Below are 13246 nucleotides of genomic sequence, written 5' to 3' on the forward strand. Positions count from 1 at the left end.
GGCCAACCAGCTTGGGCCATCAAGATCATGGCCTTGCAAGGGAAAGCATGTTGCTGCAAGTGCTGAAGGGGGCACTCGCTTCCTGCAAATTTTCAGTGGTCTCTAAGATGCTAAACCGAAGAGTTTCTGGAAATGTAAAGAGAGAACTAGAATATGAAGAGAGGGCTTCCTAAAGTTTGATTTCCTAAAGTTGGACGTTATTTGAACTTCAGGATTACATTATTTTTTAAAAATGTGTCAAGGGAAAATGTAAACATACTTAAAATAAGTATACATACAAGACGTAACAGTACCCTTCCCCCTGTATTCACCTCGCAATTTCAGTACATGGCCAATATTTATATTCCCATCAATTTGCTTCCCTGCCATATTATTTTGAAGCAAACCCATATTTAAATATTAACACTCCTCTCCGAGATAAAAACTCCTTTAGGGATGATCTTTTCTCTACCAGGACTAGAGCTATCCCAAAGCTTAAGGCGAGGAAGAAACTCCGACAAACCCACTGTCCTGATTATTCTGTTTGTCTCCTTACCCCTAACGCTTGCGTCAGATCCATTTTTTGTCATTCTCTGTCCTGCTGTGTCCTGTGCCCACTGGAAACTGCCTTCCCGAGCTCTTTACCTGAGCTATCTGTAAGTATTCGTCGACCTTGCACCTAACTCAGAGCTGGACATAGAGCAGGTGCTCCAGACCATCTTGAATGGATCTGATTCCATTCAGGGAAACGCTTTGGAAAGGACTTGAGAAAAATACGTTGCTGCCCAAATAAGTCAACACCATCATCTTTCAAAATAGTTGTGTTTTGTTTTGTTTTTTTTTCCTCTTCATCCTTGTTCTAGGAAAATGCAGGTGAACAAGAGTCAGGTGAACAAGAGGTAGTTCATTGCCAAGACATGATGCCCTTTCTTGCACATATTTGCAAGTTATTTTCCTCAAGGAAGAGACATGAGCAAAATGGAGTGCTCAGGGAGATGAGCGAAATATTCTTCCTGGGAAACAAGATTTCCTTGAGAGGACACCTTAATTCAAGATCCACGCACACGCTTTTCTTTCTCCAAGAGCTAAATCATGGGCTGCTTAAGACAGTTAGACTACCCCAATGGCCGTGGAGCTGTATCTCCTTTCGTGTACCAGTGGGTTTCAGTTTTTTAAGTGGCTAGTTATGGTCGTAGAGCTTTTTTCTCACTTTTGATGAGCCTCAGACAGTCATGACTCCTGCAGTATATCCTGGACAATGGTAGCTGCCTTGGTAAACGAATGCTAGTAAGTTCCCTTAGTTCAAAGATGTCCAAACATGGAGTGGTATTTGACTGTTGATGCGGTAAGGAGTTAGGAGAAAGAGGACGCATATTCAGAATGATGTCTGTACCTAAGAGTATGTCTTGAAACTGCTTTAAGGCAAACCCAATATTTAGAGGCATAGGTATCTTGAAGAGACCTTTGGAAAATGTCACCGCAGTTAGCACTGAAAGTTCTTAAAGCGGTTCTTGTGTGCCTGTTCCCTTTCCTCCCTCCATCTCTGCCTTCCTTCTTTCTCCTCCTGAGGGAGCTATTTGGAAAGCCAAGCCCATGATGTTGATTACACACTTTATCAAATTCGATTCAAGGCACATGTCTTGAATTGTTACTATGTGTTGATCACTGTGGGGGAAGAGGGAGACTAACCCACACGGTTCCCTCTCAGGATATTCTAGTCCTGAGGACAAATGAAATGAAATGGCTGTTGTCCAAAACAGGGAATGTCCATCCTAGGGATTCACCTGATGCTGGAACAGCCTCGTCATACTGGTCTGGAGAGAGACTGCTTCCTACGTATTTAGCAGAGTGGTGATGGGGCTATTCACTCAAACATTCAGTCGGCCAAAATATTAAGTGCTCCACTCAGAGGAGTGTTGACCAAAAATCAAACAGGCTTCCAACTCTCTCCACTAGAAATTCCCAGTGGATTAGCAGAGATCCTCGTCCCATTCCAATACTTGTTATTTCCTCATCCATTCAGCTACCAAACATTTATCGAGTGCCTACTATTTTCCTTGCACTGTGATAGGTGATGGAGATACAAAGGTATTTCAAGGGACTTATGGAAATACAGCCCATCTATAGAGATACCGAGATTTGTAACTTAACGTTTTAAAATGTCACCGGTGCTCTTATAGAAGTGTATACAGAGCACAGGAAAACATAAAGAGGAGAAGGTTAATTCTGCGAAGAGGTCAAAATACCTTTGTAGAATAATTCACCCTTGAACTGACTCTAGAAAAATGAGTAGATATTTGATCAGCAGATGGAGATAATGGGTGTGCAGAAGGGGTTGTAGTTGTCAAAGTCACCGTCGTCTTCATGGATGAAAGCCTCTCTAGTGTCCAGGGAGCTGGTTCTGGCAGGGGGTACTGGGCATCATGGAGAGAAGATGTTACAGAAGTGCACTGTAGCCAGACCGTGGGGAGTTTTTGTGTCATGGAAAGGTGTTTGGTTCTTTTTCCTGCAGGCCCAAGGGGGTGCCTTTAAGGTCGTAAACGCCTCCTCTCTCCAACCTGCCACCCATGAGCTCCCAACCACAGGAGCTACTGAAAGGCCACTCACCTTGTGACAGGGCAGCCAGTGCAGTCTTCCTGAGTGGGCCCCCAGCACTTGGCACACGAGGCGTCACAGATCTGGCAGTGGCCATGCTCATCGATGTATTCTCCTAGGGAACAAAACCTAATTGTTTACCTCGTTTCCACATGGCAGCGCTGCCTCGGCCGTCAGTCTGAGAGCGGCCAGATTGCTCCGTGGCTGCCCGAAAGCAATGGAAACAACACAGAGAGGAGACCTTGGATGGCTTCAGTTGCCGGTCCTAAGTCCTGACCTTATAATAACAACTGCTCCTCTCCCAAGGGCCTTGGAATTTGGAACCTCAAAAAGTTATGAGGCAATGACATAATTTTGGATCTAGTCAACATGTGTTACGGATTAAATAAGTACAGAGAGGCCAAGGGGGGCTTCTCATAGGACCCCTTTACTGAGCTCCTTCTGACTTGCCTGTTAACGGCTGAGAATGCTTGGACCCCAGAGACCTCCGTTACAGCCTTGGTTCAAGTCAAGCAACAGGCAGGACCCACCCACAACTCTGGGGTTATTATGGTAACTAGTCAAGAAGGGGAGTCAAAGCTTGGGTAACATTTGACAGATGTGAGCTGCATCTCACCCTGAAAGAGTAACAATGAAGAGATAGCCACAGAATTCTTCACTTATTTGGAAAGTATCCCTCCCAAGGAAAAACACACAGGAGGCCTTTCCACTGAAGCACGTGTAGCTTCCCAAACTTCTTCTGAACATGTAAGAAATTACTCTCCCAGCAAAGATGGTGGGGACAAGCCAGCCTCTTTGAAGGTGATAATCTAGTGATAAACCAATGATGGGTCTCATTGAACTCAACCCTCTACTCACACTACACAACGTCTTCTCCCCCCACTGTCCTAGAAGAAATCGAGAAGTTTCTTTAGTCTGATCCAAAGACTCACTCTGTATGGTTTGGAAACCAATCACGCACAGAAAACATGGTTTCAGGTTTCAGGAGAATCACTCCACCCCCTGTAAGTACGTCTGAACCTTGTCAATCTGAGATCCAGCCAGAATAGGGAGGTAGCAGTTCCTCACGCATGGTTTAACCAAGTCTCACTGAAACTCTAAGATTTGCTGCCTGCTTTATTGTAGTTGCTTTGAAGCCATGGAAACATAGACTTGACTGGTGAGAAATTGAAGGAAGTTCACCCCTCTGCATTGTCCCATGGCTTTACTGAACTAGGTAAGGTTACTAGGTGAGGTAACCTTAGATATATAAATCCTTCCCTTGCACTAACCACAAAAATGAAAATGAGGCGGCAGGGAGATTTTGTCCTTCTACACGGAAAAAGCCTTTGATGTCGTTACTCTGTAAGTTTTGTTAACTAAAGGGGAAAAGTACATATTCGGAGCAATGCAATTATCTATCTAATGTGGCATATCCTGCACATCCCAGACTCTGTTCTTTGTTGCTCGGTCGTTGCCAAGGAATCTGATATGTAACTTTTGATTTTTTTTAAAAGAAAAAACATAACTTTTCATTTTTTTATTTTCGAGAGAGAGGGAGAGAGAGAGACAGAGACAGAGCACAAGCAGGGGAGGGACAGAGAGACAGAGGGAGAATCCAAAGCAGGTTCCAGGCTCTGAGCCATCAGCACAGAGCCCGACGCAGGGCTTGAACTCGTAAACTGTGAGATCATGACCCGAGCTGAAGGCGGTCGCTTAACTGACTGAGCCACCCAGGCTCCCCTGATATGTAACTTTTAGAATGGAACCATAGTTCTTAGCTCAGGAGTGACTCCCGGGAGCCCAATACCCCAAAGAGTGAGTACCCAGTGGGGGCAAAGAATGCAAACGTGCAGGTTGTTCACTGCACAAGGTGCCTGTCCCAGTGGCCATGTGGAAGCAGAAATCCAGCCCATGTTCATCTCACCAAGCCACGCACTCTGGTTTGGCTGTCTCTGCCTCTGCCCCTGTAGGGGACACCTTTTGCTAATTCACACAAAGGTATTAGAAATGGACAAATTGCATTCTTGGTCATCAGAAAGCTTGGTTTCCAAGGGAGAAAAAAAGCTGGGACTTCTGCCTAGTAGGAATGGGTGATTTCAAGTTGAGACTGCCTCATTCAATATAGGCCTCATGTTTATATGGCCTTTTATTTATTCAGGCTCCCCATTCTACCTCCTAATGATTGCCCTTGCTGTAATCTCTCCCACTTTTGTCACAGTGTGACTTTTGCCACAACCAACTGAGTAGTGATTATCAGTCCAGACACTCACAAGATAAAGGCAGACCTGGTAGGAAGGAGTAGATCCTGCCTACATTGCTAATGCTAATAATTTGTGTTTACGGAGCTGGATGGTCACTATGTATCTTTCCAAAGGCATGTGCTGAGTGGAAGAGGAGTGAGGGATGGTTTCCAGAGGCTTCCAAACCCAAAGAAAGTGTATTCTAGAGGAACGTAGGATCATAGATTATTCATTTGTTCATGCATTCGTTCCATGGATACTTTTTGAACATCCATGTGCTGGGTAGTAGGTGAGATTTAGACATATACAAACAGAAAAGAGCCTGCTCTTCGGTCCTCAAGGATTTTTGAGAAGAATGATTTGAAAAGAGATCGTTATAATCCAAATGCTAGCCGGTAGCCTTTCACTTCCTTGGACAGTCTAGATTAACATCTAGAACAGAAAAGCAAAGGCATACACACCGGACTGTCCGCTCTACTGGTACTTTACCTTGACATTCACGCCTATAGGAATAGACACAGGGGTTTGTTTTTCCGAACTCTCGATAGCCATCCACCTTAATTTCCATGGTGTATTGGTTGCAACACAAGGGTAGGATTTTAAGCTAAATGCACCTTGCTCTGCTAAATCAAATGCTATTTAGATGGTTCTGAGAGTTTTGCCATTTCTATACCCAAAGTCTCCTTTGTAATTACAGAGGATACATGGTTAGGTCAAGCAAATGTTATCCAGATAGTGCTGTAAACATTTAAAATTCTCTGTAACTCTTATTTGCCTCCTCATTGGCTTCCATAAGCCAGTAGGTGGCACTGATACCTTGGCTTTGTACTTGATCTGCTCAACCACCTTAGATCGAATCGTCACTTGAAACTGCCCCATGTCTGAGATTTCACACCCTTCTAATGTTCCACTACGACTCTAGCTCACCCGCTTGATCATTCTTTTATTCACCTTTCCAGTTACCTCTTATATTTCTTACCGGGGCTAGGCCAAAACTTCCCAAGACCCAAGTTCCAGAATTCCAAATTCTTTCTCAGAAGGTGACCTCACTTCCTAATTTGCTGATGAGGTACCGAGTTTCTCCAGCATCCTTTCTCTCAATGCCAAAATTCCTCCCTCTCTCTTGATTGTTCACTGGTCTCTCCTCTCCATGGAAGGTATGTACCTTATTCCTGGCCATTGTTGGCTGTCCACCTCATGTTCTGGAACTTTCCCCACAATGGTTTTCCACCAGCCTCTTTGCCTTCAATCATTTCTTCACATCTCCCATCATCCTCCTATCTACAAAAGTTCTCCCTAAGCTAAGACCTTCCCAAGCACTTTTCTTCCCTGATGACTGACTCTTAAAACATGTTTTTCCTTCCTACCACTTAGACCCAAATTATCTATCTAATGGAGAAAACCTTCATAACCTTGACGCTTATGTAAGTGAGTCAGCGTGGGACAGCTTAGCTGTGCACCTCTCTCAAGCCTGCATGCCTCCTAACTTTAGAGCAAGTGCTGGCTTTAGAACAGACGAGAATCGAGGGACCTGCCCCGATTTTTATGATTATGTAGATGTCCAATTAGTTACAGAAACAACTGTCCCCAACCCCAGCCCTTGCAGGCACAAGTTTCCCACTGCACATTTGAAACCAAAAAAAGCCAGATTCCAAGGACATAGTGGAGTTGCTTTTTTTTTTTTTTTTCTGGTTGTTAGAGCAGCAAATTCTTGTCATCTGTCTTCATTGCACAATGAAACTAAATGTTTATGACAGGCGTGATATACAAAATTCTTGGAAAAAAATCACTTGTAGCACAGACTTCAGGGGCCAATATTTTGTTCTCCACCTCATCCTACAAGCTCTTCCTTCTGGTGTCTTCATCTATTATTCAGTCCAAATTATCTTTCTACTGTGATCACAAAAATTCCATTCCCCTTTTAGTTCCTTTCTCATCTCATCCTGTAATAGTTCAAAGGACAGAGAGGAAGCGGTGTCTCATGGGGAGAGGTGATGTCTCAAAAGTTGAAGACATAGCTTAGAAAGGCATACTTCTCCACTGAAAAATTTACAAGAGGGGCGCCTGGGTGGCTCAGTCGGTTAAGCGGCCGACTTTGGCTCAGGTCATGATCTCACGGTCCGTGAGTTCGAGCCCCGCGTCGGGCTCTGTGCTGACAGCTCAGAGCCTGGAGCCTGTTTCAGATTCTGTGTCTCCCTCTCTCTGACCCTCCCCCGTTCATGCTCTGTCTCTCTCTGTCTCAAAAATAAAGGTTAAAAAAAATTAAAAAAAATAAATAATTTTTACGCATACATGGCCGGGAGACCTTCCTTCCTCCTACAGAAGGGCTAGGCTTTCTTGTGTACTCTGTAATAGCCTTTATGGACTGGAACCAAATTTTTTGCAGCATTTAAGAAAACATACATTGTAGACATAAAAATACTAAATAAATTAATAAACCCATAAGTAGATAGCGATGTGAGCGTGAAACAACTTTTTAGCAAGGGTGATTTGTAAGAGAGAACGGGAAGAACGTTTGATGAGACATCAGCCGTTTGGTTTGGGTCTGGTTATTTCAGGGAGCAACCTCGGGATCCTGAATTATCTGGAGGCTTCTGTGTACATGCTTTGTCACCAGATGCCAGGGAATCATGGAGTGTGACTTCCCCGAAAGACTCTGCAGCCCCAGGCACTAACCAAGTGCCGGCATTTCTTTGCAAGGATGCCAATACCTAGTTTCCAACTTAAGATACCACAGTGTGAAGACAGTGTCCATGAAAAGAAATCCATGCACTTGTTACTTTTTACCAGCTATAATTAATACTCAGGAACACTTTCAAGTTATATACTAATGAAATAATTCAGTTTTTAAAGCCTTGTTGAGCGTGACATTTTATAGCCAGGCTCAAAGTATGAGGCCATCCAGGGAGCCGGCAGCATCTTCGCTTACGAGTTTACATAATTGTTCAGCCTTAAAAAGGAAGGAAATTGACACGTGCTACGACATGGATGGACTTGGAAAATGTTAACGCTGAGCGAAATAAGCCAGTCACAAAAGAACAAATGCTGTGTGTTTTCCATTTATGTAAGGTACCTGGGATGGTCAGGTTCAAAGGGACAGAAAAATAGAATGGAGGTTCTTAGGGGCTTAGGGGGAGGGGAACGTGAGTTATTGCTTAAGGGGTACAGGATTGCACCTGGGGAAGATGGAAAAGTTCTGGAGACGGATGAGTGGTGGTGTGAATATAATAAGGACCAGAACTATATACTAATAATGGTTAAAAGTATAAATTTTATCTTATAGATACTGCCCCGTCCCCCTTGCCCCAAACAATTCTATACACCGAGTTTGTTCCTTACCAGGCCAATACTTAATTTTAACCCAAAACCTCAGGATCGTCTGCCCTGTGGGGATGTGTCCAGAGAGCACCAACCATCTTGGAGAGCCAGTGTGTTGAACTGAATCTTGGGAGATGTCCTGTGCTAATGGAGGTCAGTGGATAAATGGATAAAGCTCATGAAAATGGAGACATCTGGCTGATGGAATCCTTGGGTTTTGTTTTGTTTTGTTTGTTGTTGTTGCTCCCTTTGGGAACTAGAGGCAAACTAAACATCCAGCAGGTAGAAAGAGAGGTCTGTTCCCACAGCCTGGAGGTGTCTGGGAGCCACCGCTGTCCCATTTTGCCCTCTCAACAGTGACTTCCCTTTTCCCTCCCACCCAGGCTTTTCTGATCGACCGGACTTCTCCTTTCTGGTCCCCTTGTTTTTTTTAATTCTCAGATGCTCTGCAATGCTACTCTGGTGCCCCCATGGGTTGGCGCCCCCGCAAAAAAAGGATGGATGGTGAATTGTGGATTCAACGCACGTGCAAAGGTTTGGTTTCCTCCCGCCTGCTTGTTGTCCAAAGAGCAAGGAATTAACTAAGAGTTGATCCTTTTCGGGGCGCCCGGGTGGCTCAGTCGGTTGGGCGTCCGACTTCGGCTCGGGTCATGATCTCGCGGTCCGTGAGTTCGAGCCCCGCATCGGGCTCTGTGCCGACGGCTTGGAGCCTGGAGCCCGCTTCGGATTCTGAGTCTCCCTCTCTCTCTCTGACCCTCCCCCGTTCATGCTCTGTCTCTCTCTGTCTCAAAAATGAATAAACGTTAAAAAAAAAATTAACAAAAAAAAAGAGTTGATCCTTTGCGTGTCCACTGTTGTTTGGGCCCTGACCACAGTCAGGCTGCTAAAAAAAAAAAGGGGGGGGGTATCCAAAGTGAAGCTTTGGCCAACACACCGGAACGTAGTGGTGATGTAGCAATCACCACTACATCAGTGAAGTTCCCATTCACCGACACCCGCTGTATTACGTTCTGTTCTATATAACGTTTAATCCAGACAACAGTCCTTTTATGAATGAGAAACGGAGGCTCAGAGAGATGAAACATCTTGCATAAATTAATTCGGCTAGGTAAGTGACAGAGTTGGGCTATGACCCAGGTATGTCTTAGCCGGAGTCCAGACTCTCTTCTGCAGTGTTTCCCTGGTATGGATTCAATTCCCTTTTTGGCGTTCCAAGTAGCTTTGCTATTTATAAAAAAAAAAAAAAAAAAAAAAAAAAAAATGGACCTTGAGCACAAGCCTGGTCTGAAGCGTTTGGTGAGGTAAGGGTATCGGAAAGGAATTCACTGTGAAAACAAGTGAACTTTGAGCCGGCACATTGTACAGAGCAAATTTCCTCAATGATTGAAAAAACTCTCCAAATTTATTTTCTCTGAGAAAGTGGCCAGTATTTATTAAAAGGCAATTCTGTTTATCCCAAATTGAGATTTTTACAAGCAGTTTGGTCTGTCCACTAGATTAGAAGCTCCTGAGAGGAAACCCAAATGGTATTTTTGAATGAATAAAATAATTGGCGCTCTGCACAGGAATTTTCTATACTGCTTTAACTGCTGTCCGAAAGCAAAATAAACAGGCTCCTCAGAAATCATTTATAACCAGAATTATAGTAATCTCTCTCTGCTCCTCCAATTTATATGAAAATCTAGTATAGATGGATTGGTCCTTGTATATCTTTTCCTCAATTAGGAGAATTTTGCATTGCCTCTGTTTGTGAAAGTCCCTCTAAGTTCTAGCTTAAGGATGCTAAAATTGAAAAGACACTCAACAGTTGGTTGTAAAACCAGACACAAGAGGGGACAAAAGGCGTGAGTGTGATTAGTATCTGCAATTAAATAAAATAAATAAAGCCCTTCATCCAAACTGCGGGATCATGAATATTTCCTGTAAGTACAGTATGGTAGATGGAAATCGATTTATTGCCCATTTGAGGTGTGTAAAATGTCTTGTTGGTCTCTTTATTTCGTGGACTATCTTTATTATTTCTGAAAGTGAGCCTAGAATTTTTTATTTTAAAGTTGATTGATTTATTTTGAGAGACAGAGCACATGCACGTACAAGGGAGGGGCAGAGAGAGAGGGAGAGGGAATCTCAAGAAGGCTCCACGCTCAGCATGGAGTCCGACAGAGGGCTTGATCCCACGTCGGCGACATCATGACTTGAGCCGAAATCAAGGGTCGGGCGCTTACCTGACTGAGCCCCCCGGGTGCCCGGAGCCTAGAATTTCTACAGATTCTCTAGTGCATTCAGTCCCCCTAGTCTTTGGGTTTGATGCTATCCCAATGCCCCCACCACTTGTGGCCGCGGTGGGACCACTCCCCTGGGGGAAACTGTACATTATCCGATGCGTTCACAGCAAGGGGATCTGGGGGTCAAGATACAGGGACACAAGTGGGTGACCGTCATTTGAAAGAATGACTCATTTGCCTTTTGGAAAATATCACCGATGACCCGAGGCAGGTCACACTCGGGTGAGAGACACCGAGGCAGACTAACCGAGAAAGGGAACGACTTGGGTGGACAGAGCTCCTGTGTGCACCCCAGTGAGCACTGTGCTATGGAGCCCGAAGGGCTGTTCCGCATCCTTTCACTCTGGAGGTGATGAAGGATGGCAGGTGAAAACTATCAGGACCATCGAGCCTTCCCGACGCTCTCGAACTAAACAGGAGTTTTCGCATGCAGATCAGATCGGTTAAAGCCCAAAAGCCTTCCCTGAGGAGCTTAAAACCCAATGTTCTCCGTGGTGGTCGGGGTCCTGGAACACAGGCATGAGGATGAGGCTTGTTATCCTCCACTTTCGTTTCTATGGTGACCCAGGGAGCCTCCCTAACCCACGTTTATTACTTGCTCTTAAACCCTTCAGAGTACGGCTGCTGGCCCGTCCCCCACGCCAGTGCCCCAAGGGAGGGAACGTCCTCAAATTATCCTCCTTTTCTTCCTCGGCAGCCACAGGCTGCAGAAATGTTGGCTCCATCTTTCCTTCCCGGCGCTCCCTTAGTCTTTCCTCAAGCCTAACCTGCTGGTCTAAAGCATTGCAGCCTAATTGCTAATTAAGAGAAAGGGGAAGCTCCTGGAAGGAGGAGGAGTTTGCATCCCAAGACGGTAGCTCTGTAGCTAGTAAATTGGCTGTAGCTGGTAATTGACACGCAGCGTTTTATTGGGTCATCATTAACACTGCCCGTTCACAGGCAGTAGATGCTGCCTTCTAAGACATCTGTTGGTTTGCCTAGCGATGGGTCTGAATGGAGCACAGCACCCAGAATGCCTCAGCCCCTTAGTGACCGGGTAGGCATTTGATTACTCGGGATGCCATATGTTGTATTGGGAGTGACCAAACTGTGCTTTTTAAAAAGCCCAAGTATGCATATCAAAACCAAGGGGGGCGGGGTGAACCAAAGTACCTGTGTGCCCGCCGCAGGCCAACCTAGTAGGAAGCCCTGGGGTTGGGCAAAGACACAAATGTTGGAGTCATCCCCGGCTGGGTTTGATGTGGGCTTCTTTCTCCAACTATCTGACGGGAAGCAAATCGCAGATTTCCCTGACATTCTTCTCCGGAGTATCGCGGACAGTCTCTCACAGGACGTGGTGAGGATCAAACGAGGAAACCGACCCCAGCACCCGGCCCAGCGGCTTTCGGAGTGTTAGTGACCATTATCAGGTACTGGGGGTAGGTTAGCTCATTGCACCTCCAGTAATCACGTGGGGTAGGGCCGTCGGCCTCATTTGCCAAAGTAAGGAGTTTCAGCATCGAGATGTTAACTCTTGACGCGTGGCTCAAAGCCCGGATCCCAGATCGTGCCTCCCCTAACCCCCCCGAGGGCACTTGAAGACTCAGTTGGCTACACAGGGCGGTGGCCAGGAGGCAGCTACTCTTGCTGACCCTGTGGATGGAGAACAACCACCTCTCAAGGGAAATCAGCTGCAAGATAGCCACCCACGCAAGTTAGTGGTTATAGGCCGCCCTTTGGAGACAGCCTCCTGCATCAGAGAGAAGCAGGGCGGCGCTTCCCTGCGCCCCGGCGGCCACGGCGCCGCCCTTTTCGGGCTGCTGAGGCGAGAGTTTGTCAGAAGTAGGTGAACCCCGGGGAGCCGGGGCCCACAAAACGGCCTCTTCCCGGCAGAGTTTCACCCCGTCAGGTTCTGGACGTGGGGTTCGTGGCTCTGCGACGGAGCTGGCACCACGCAAGCCCTGACTACCTGTGTCTTCAGGTGAGTGGCCGGGGATAGACTTGCTTCCAGGCTCGGTGGGTGTCAGGACAAGTCAGTTTCCTCTCTGTCTCAGGGAGGGTGGAGCCCGTCCACAGATGGAAATAAACACGGGGGCGGACCCCTGGGTGGCTCAGTCAGTTAAGCGTCTGAGTCTTGATTTCAGCTCAAGTCACCATCTCACGGTTTGTGAGTTCGAGCCCCACGGTGGGCTCTGTGCTGACCCACCCTACCTGTGTTTTCTCTCTCTCTCTCTCTCTCTCTCTCTCTCTCAAAATAAATAAATAACTTAAAAATATTTTTTAAAAACGAAAATGGGCCAGTATTGTTAGGCTGTGAGTGTATGCGTTCTGTGTGTGGGGACGGGGTGGGTGGGGGAAGCCATGGGGCAGAAGGTCTCACCCCCCAGGTGTCAGAGACAGAGAGTCTCAGGTGTTTCCCTACCTACCAACCCCCTTCTGTATTGCAGACAGTGTCTCCTAGAATGTGAGATTCTCATAAAGACGTCTATATGGTTTGCATCTTATCAGAGTTTCAGACTCGGTCCAGAGCATGGAATCTGGGACTGAAACCTCACTGGGTCCCACCATAGGCAGAACGATACCCCCCACCTCTTCAAGATTCCTGTACCCACCCCCTGCTGCCCCGCCGTGTGCTTAGATGACTGGGAGGGGAGAAGCAGGGTACAGGTGAAGTGCATGTATCTGGAACAGGTGTCCTAGATGGGAAACTTGGGGCTGCCTTGTGCCAGTTGTGTGAACTTGGACAAGTAATAGAACCTCCGTCATCTCCTCTGTAATATGGAAATAATCACAGCATCATAAAATTGTCAGAAGGGTTAAATCGGTGAATACGTGAGGTGTACTTTAAAAGATAACAGCACACAGTCG

The 13246-nt window shown here is 46.1% G+C and overlaps 1 protein-coding gene across 2 annotated transcripts in view; it reads right to left on the reverse strand.

Moving 5' to 3' along the window:
• The window catches only part of PCSK5 (proprotein convertase subtilisin/kexin type 5), a 452999-nt gene that overhangs the window by 100698 nt on the left and 339055 nt on the right, over nucleotides 1-13246 (reverse strand). For both annotated transcript variants that reach the window (XM_058695668.1, XM_058695669.1), the window contains exon 21: nucleotides 2587-2689. In XM_058695668.1, coding sequence (XP_058551651.1) covers nucleotides 2587-2689 — 103 coding nt within the window. The remainder of the gene's footprint in view (nucleotides 1-2586; nucleotides 2690-13246) is intronic.

The sequence above is a fragment of the Neofelis nebulosa genome, chromosome 12 (assembly GCF_028018385.1).
Source record: "Neofelis nebulosa isolate mNeoNeb1 chromosome 12, mNeoNeb1.pri, whole genome shotgun sequence".
Taxonomy (NCBI): domain Eukaryota; kingdom Metazoa; phylum Chordata; class Mammalia; order Carnivora; family Felidae; genus Neofelis; species Neofelis nebulosa.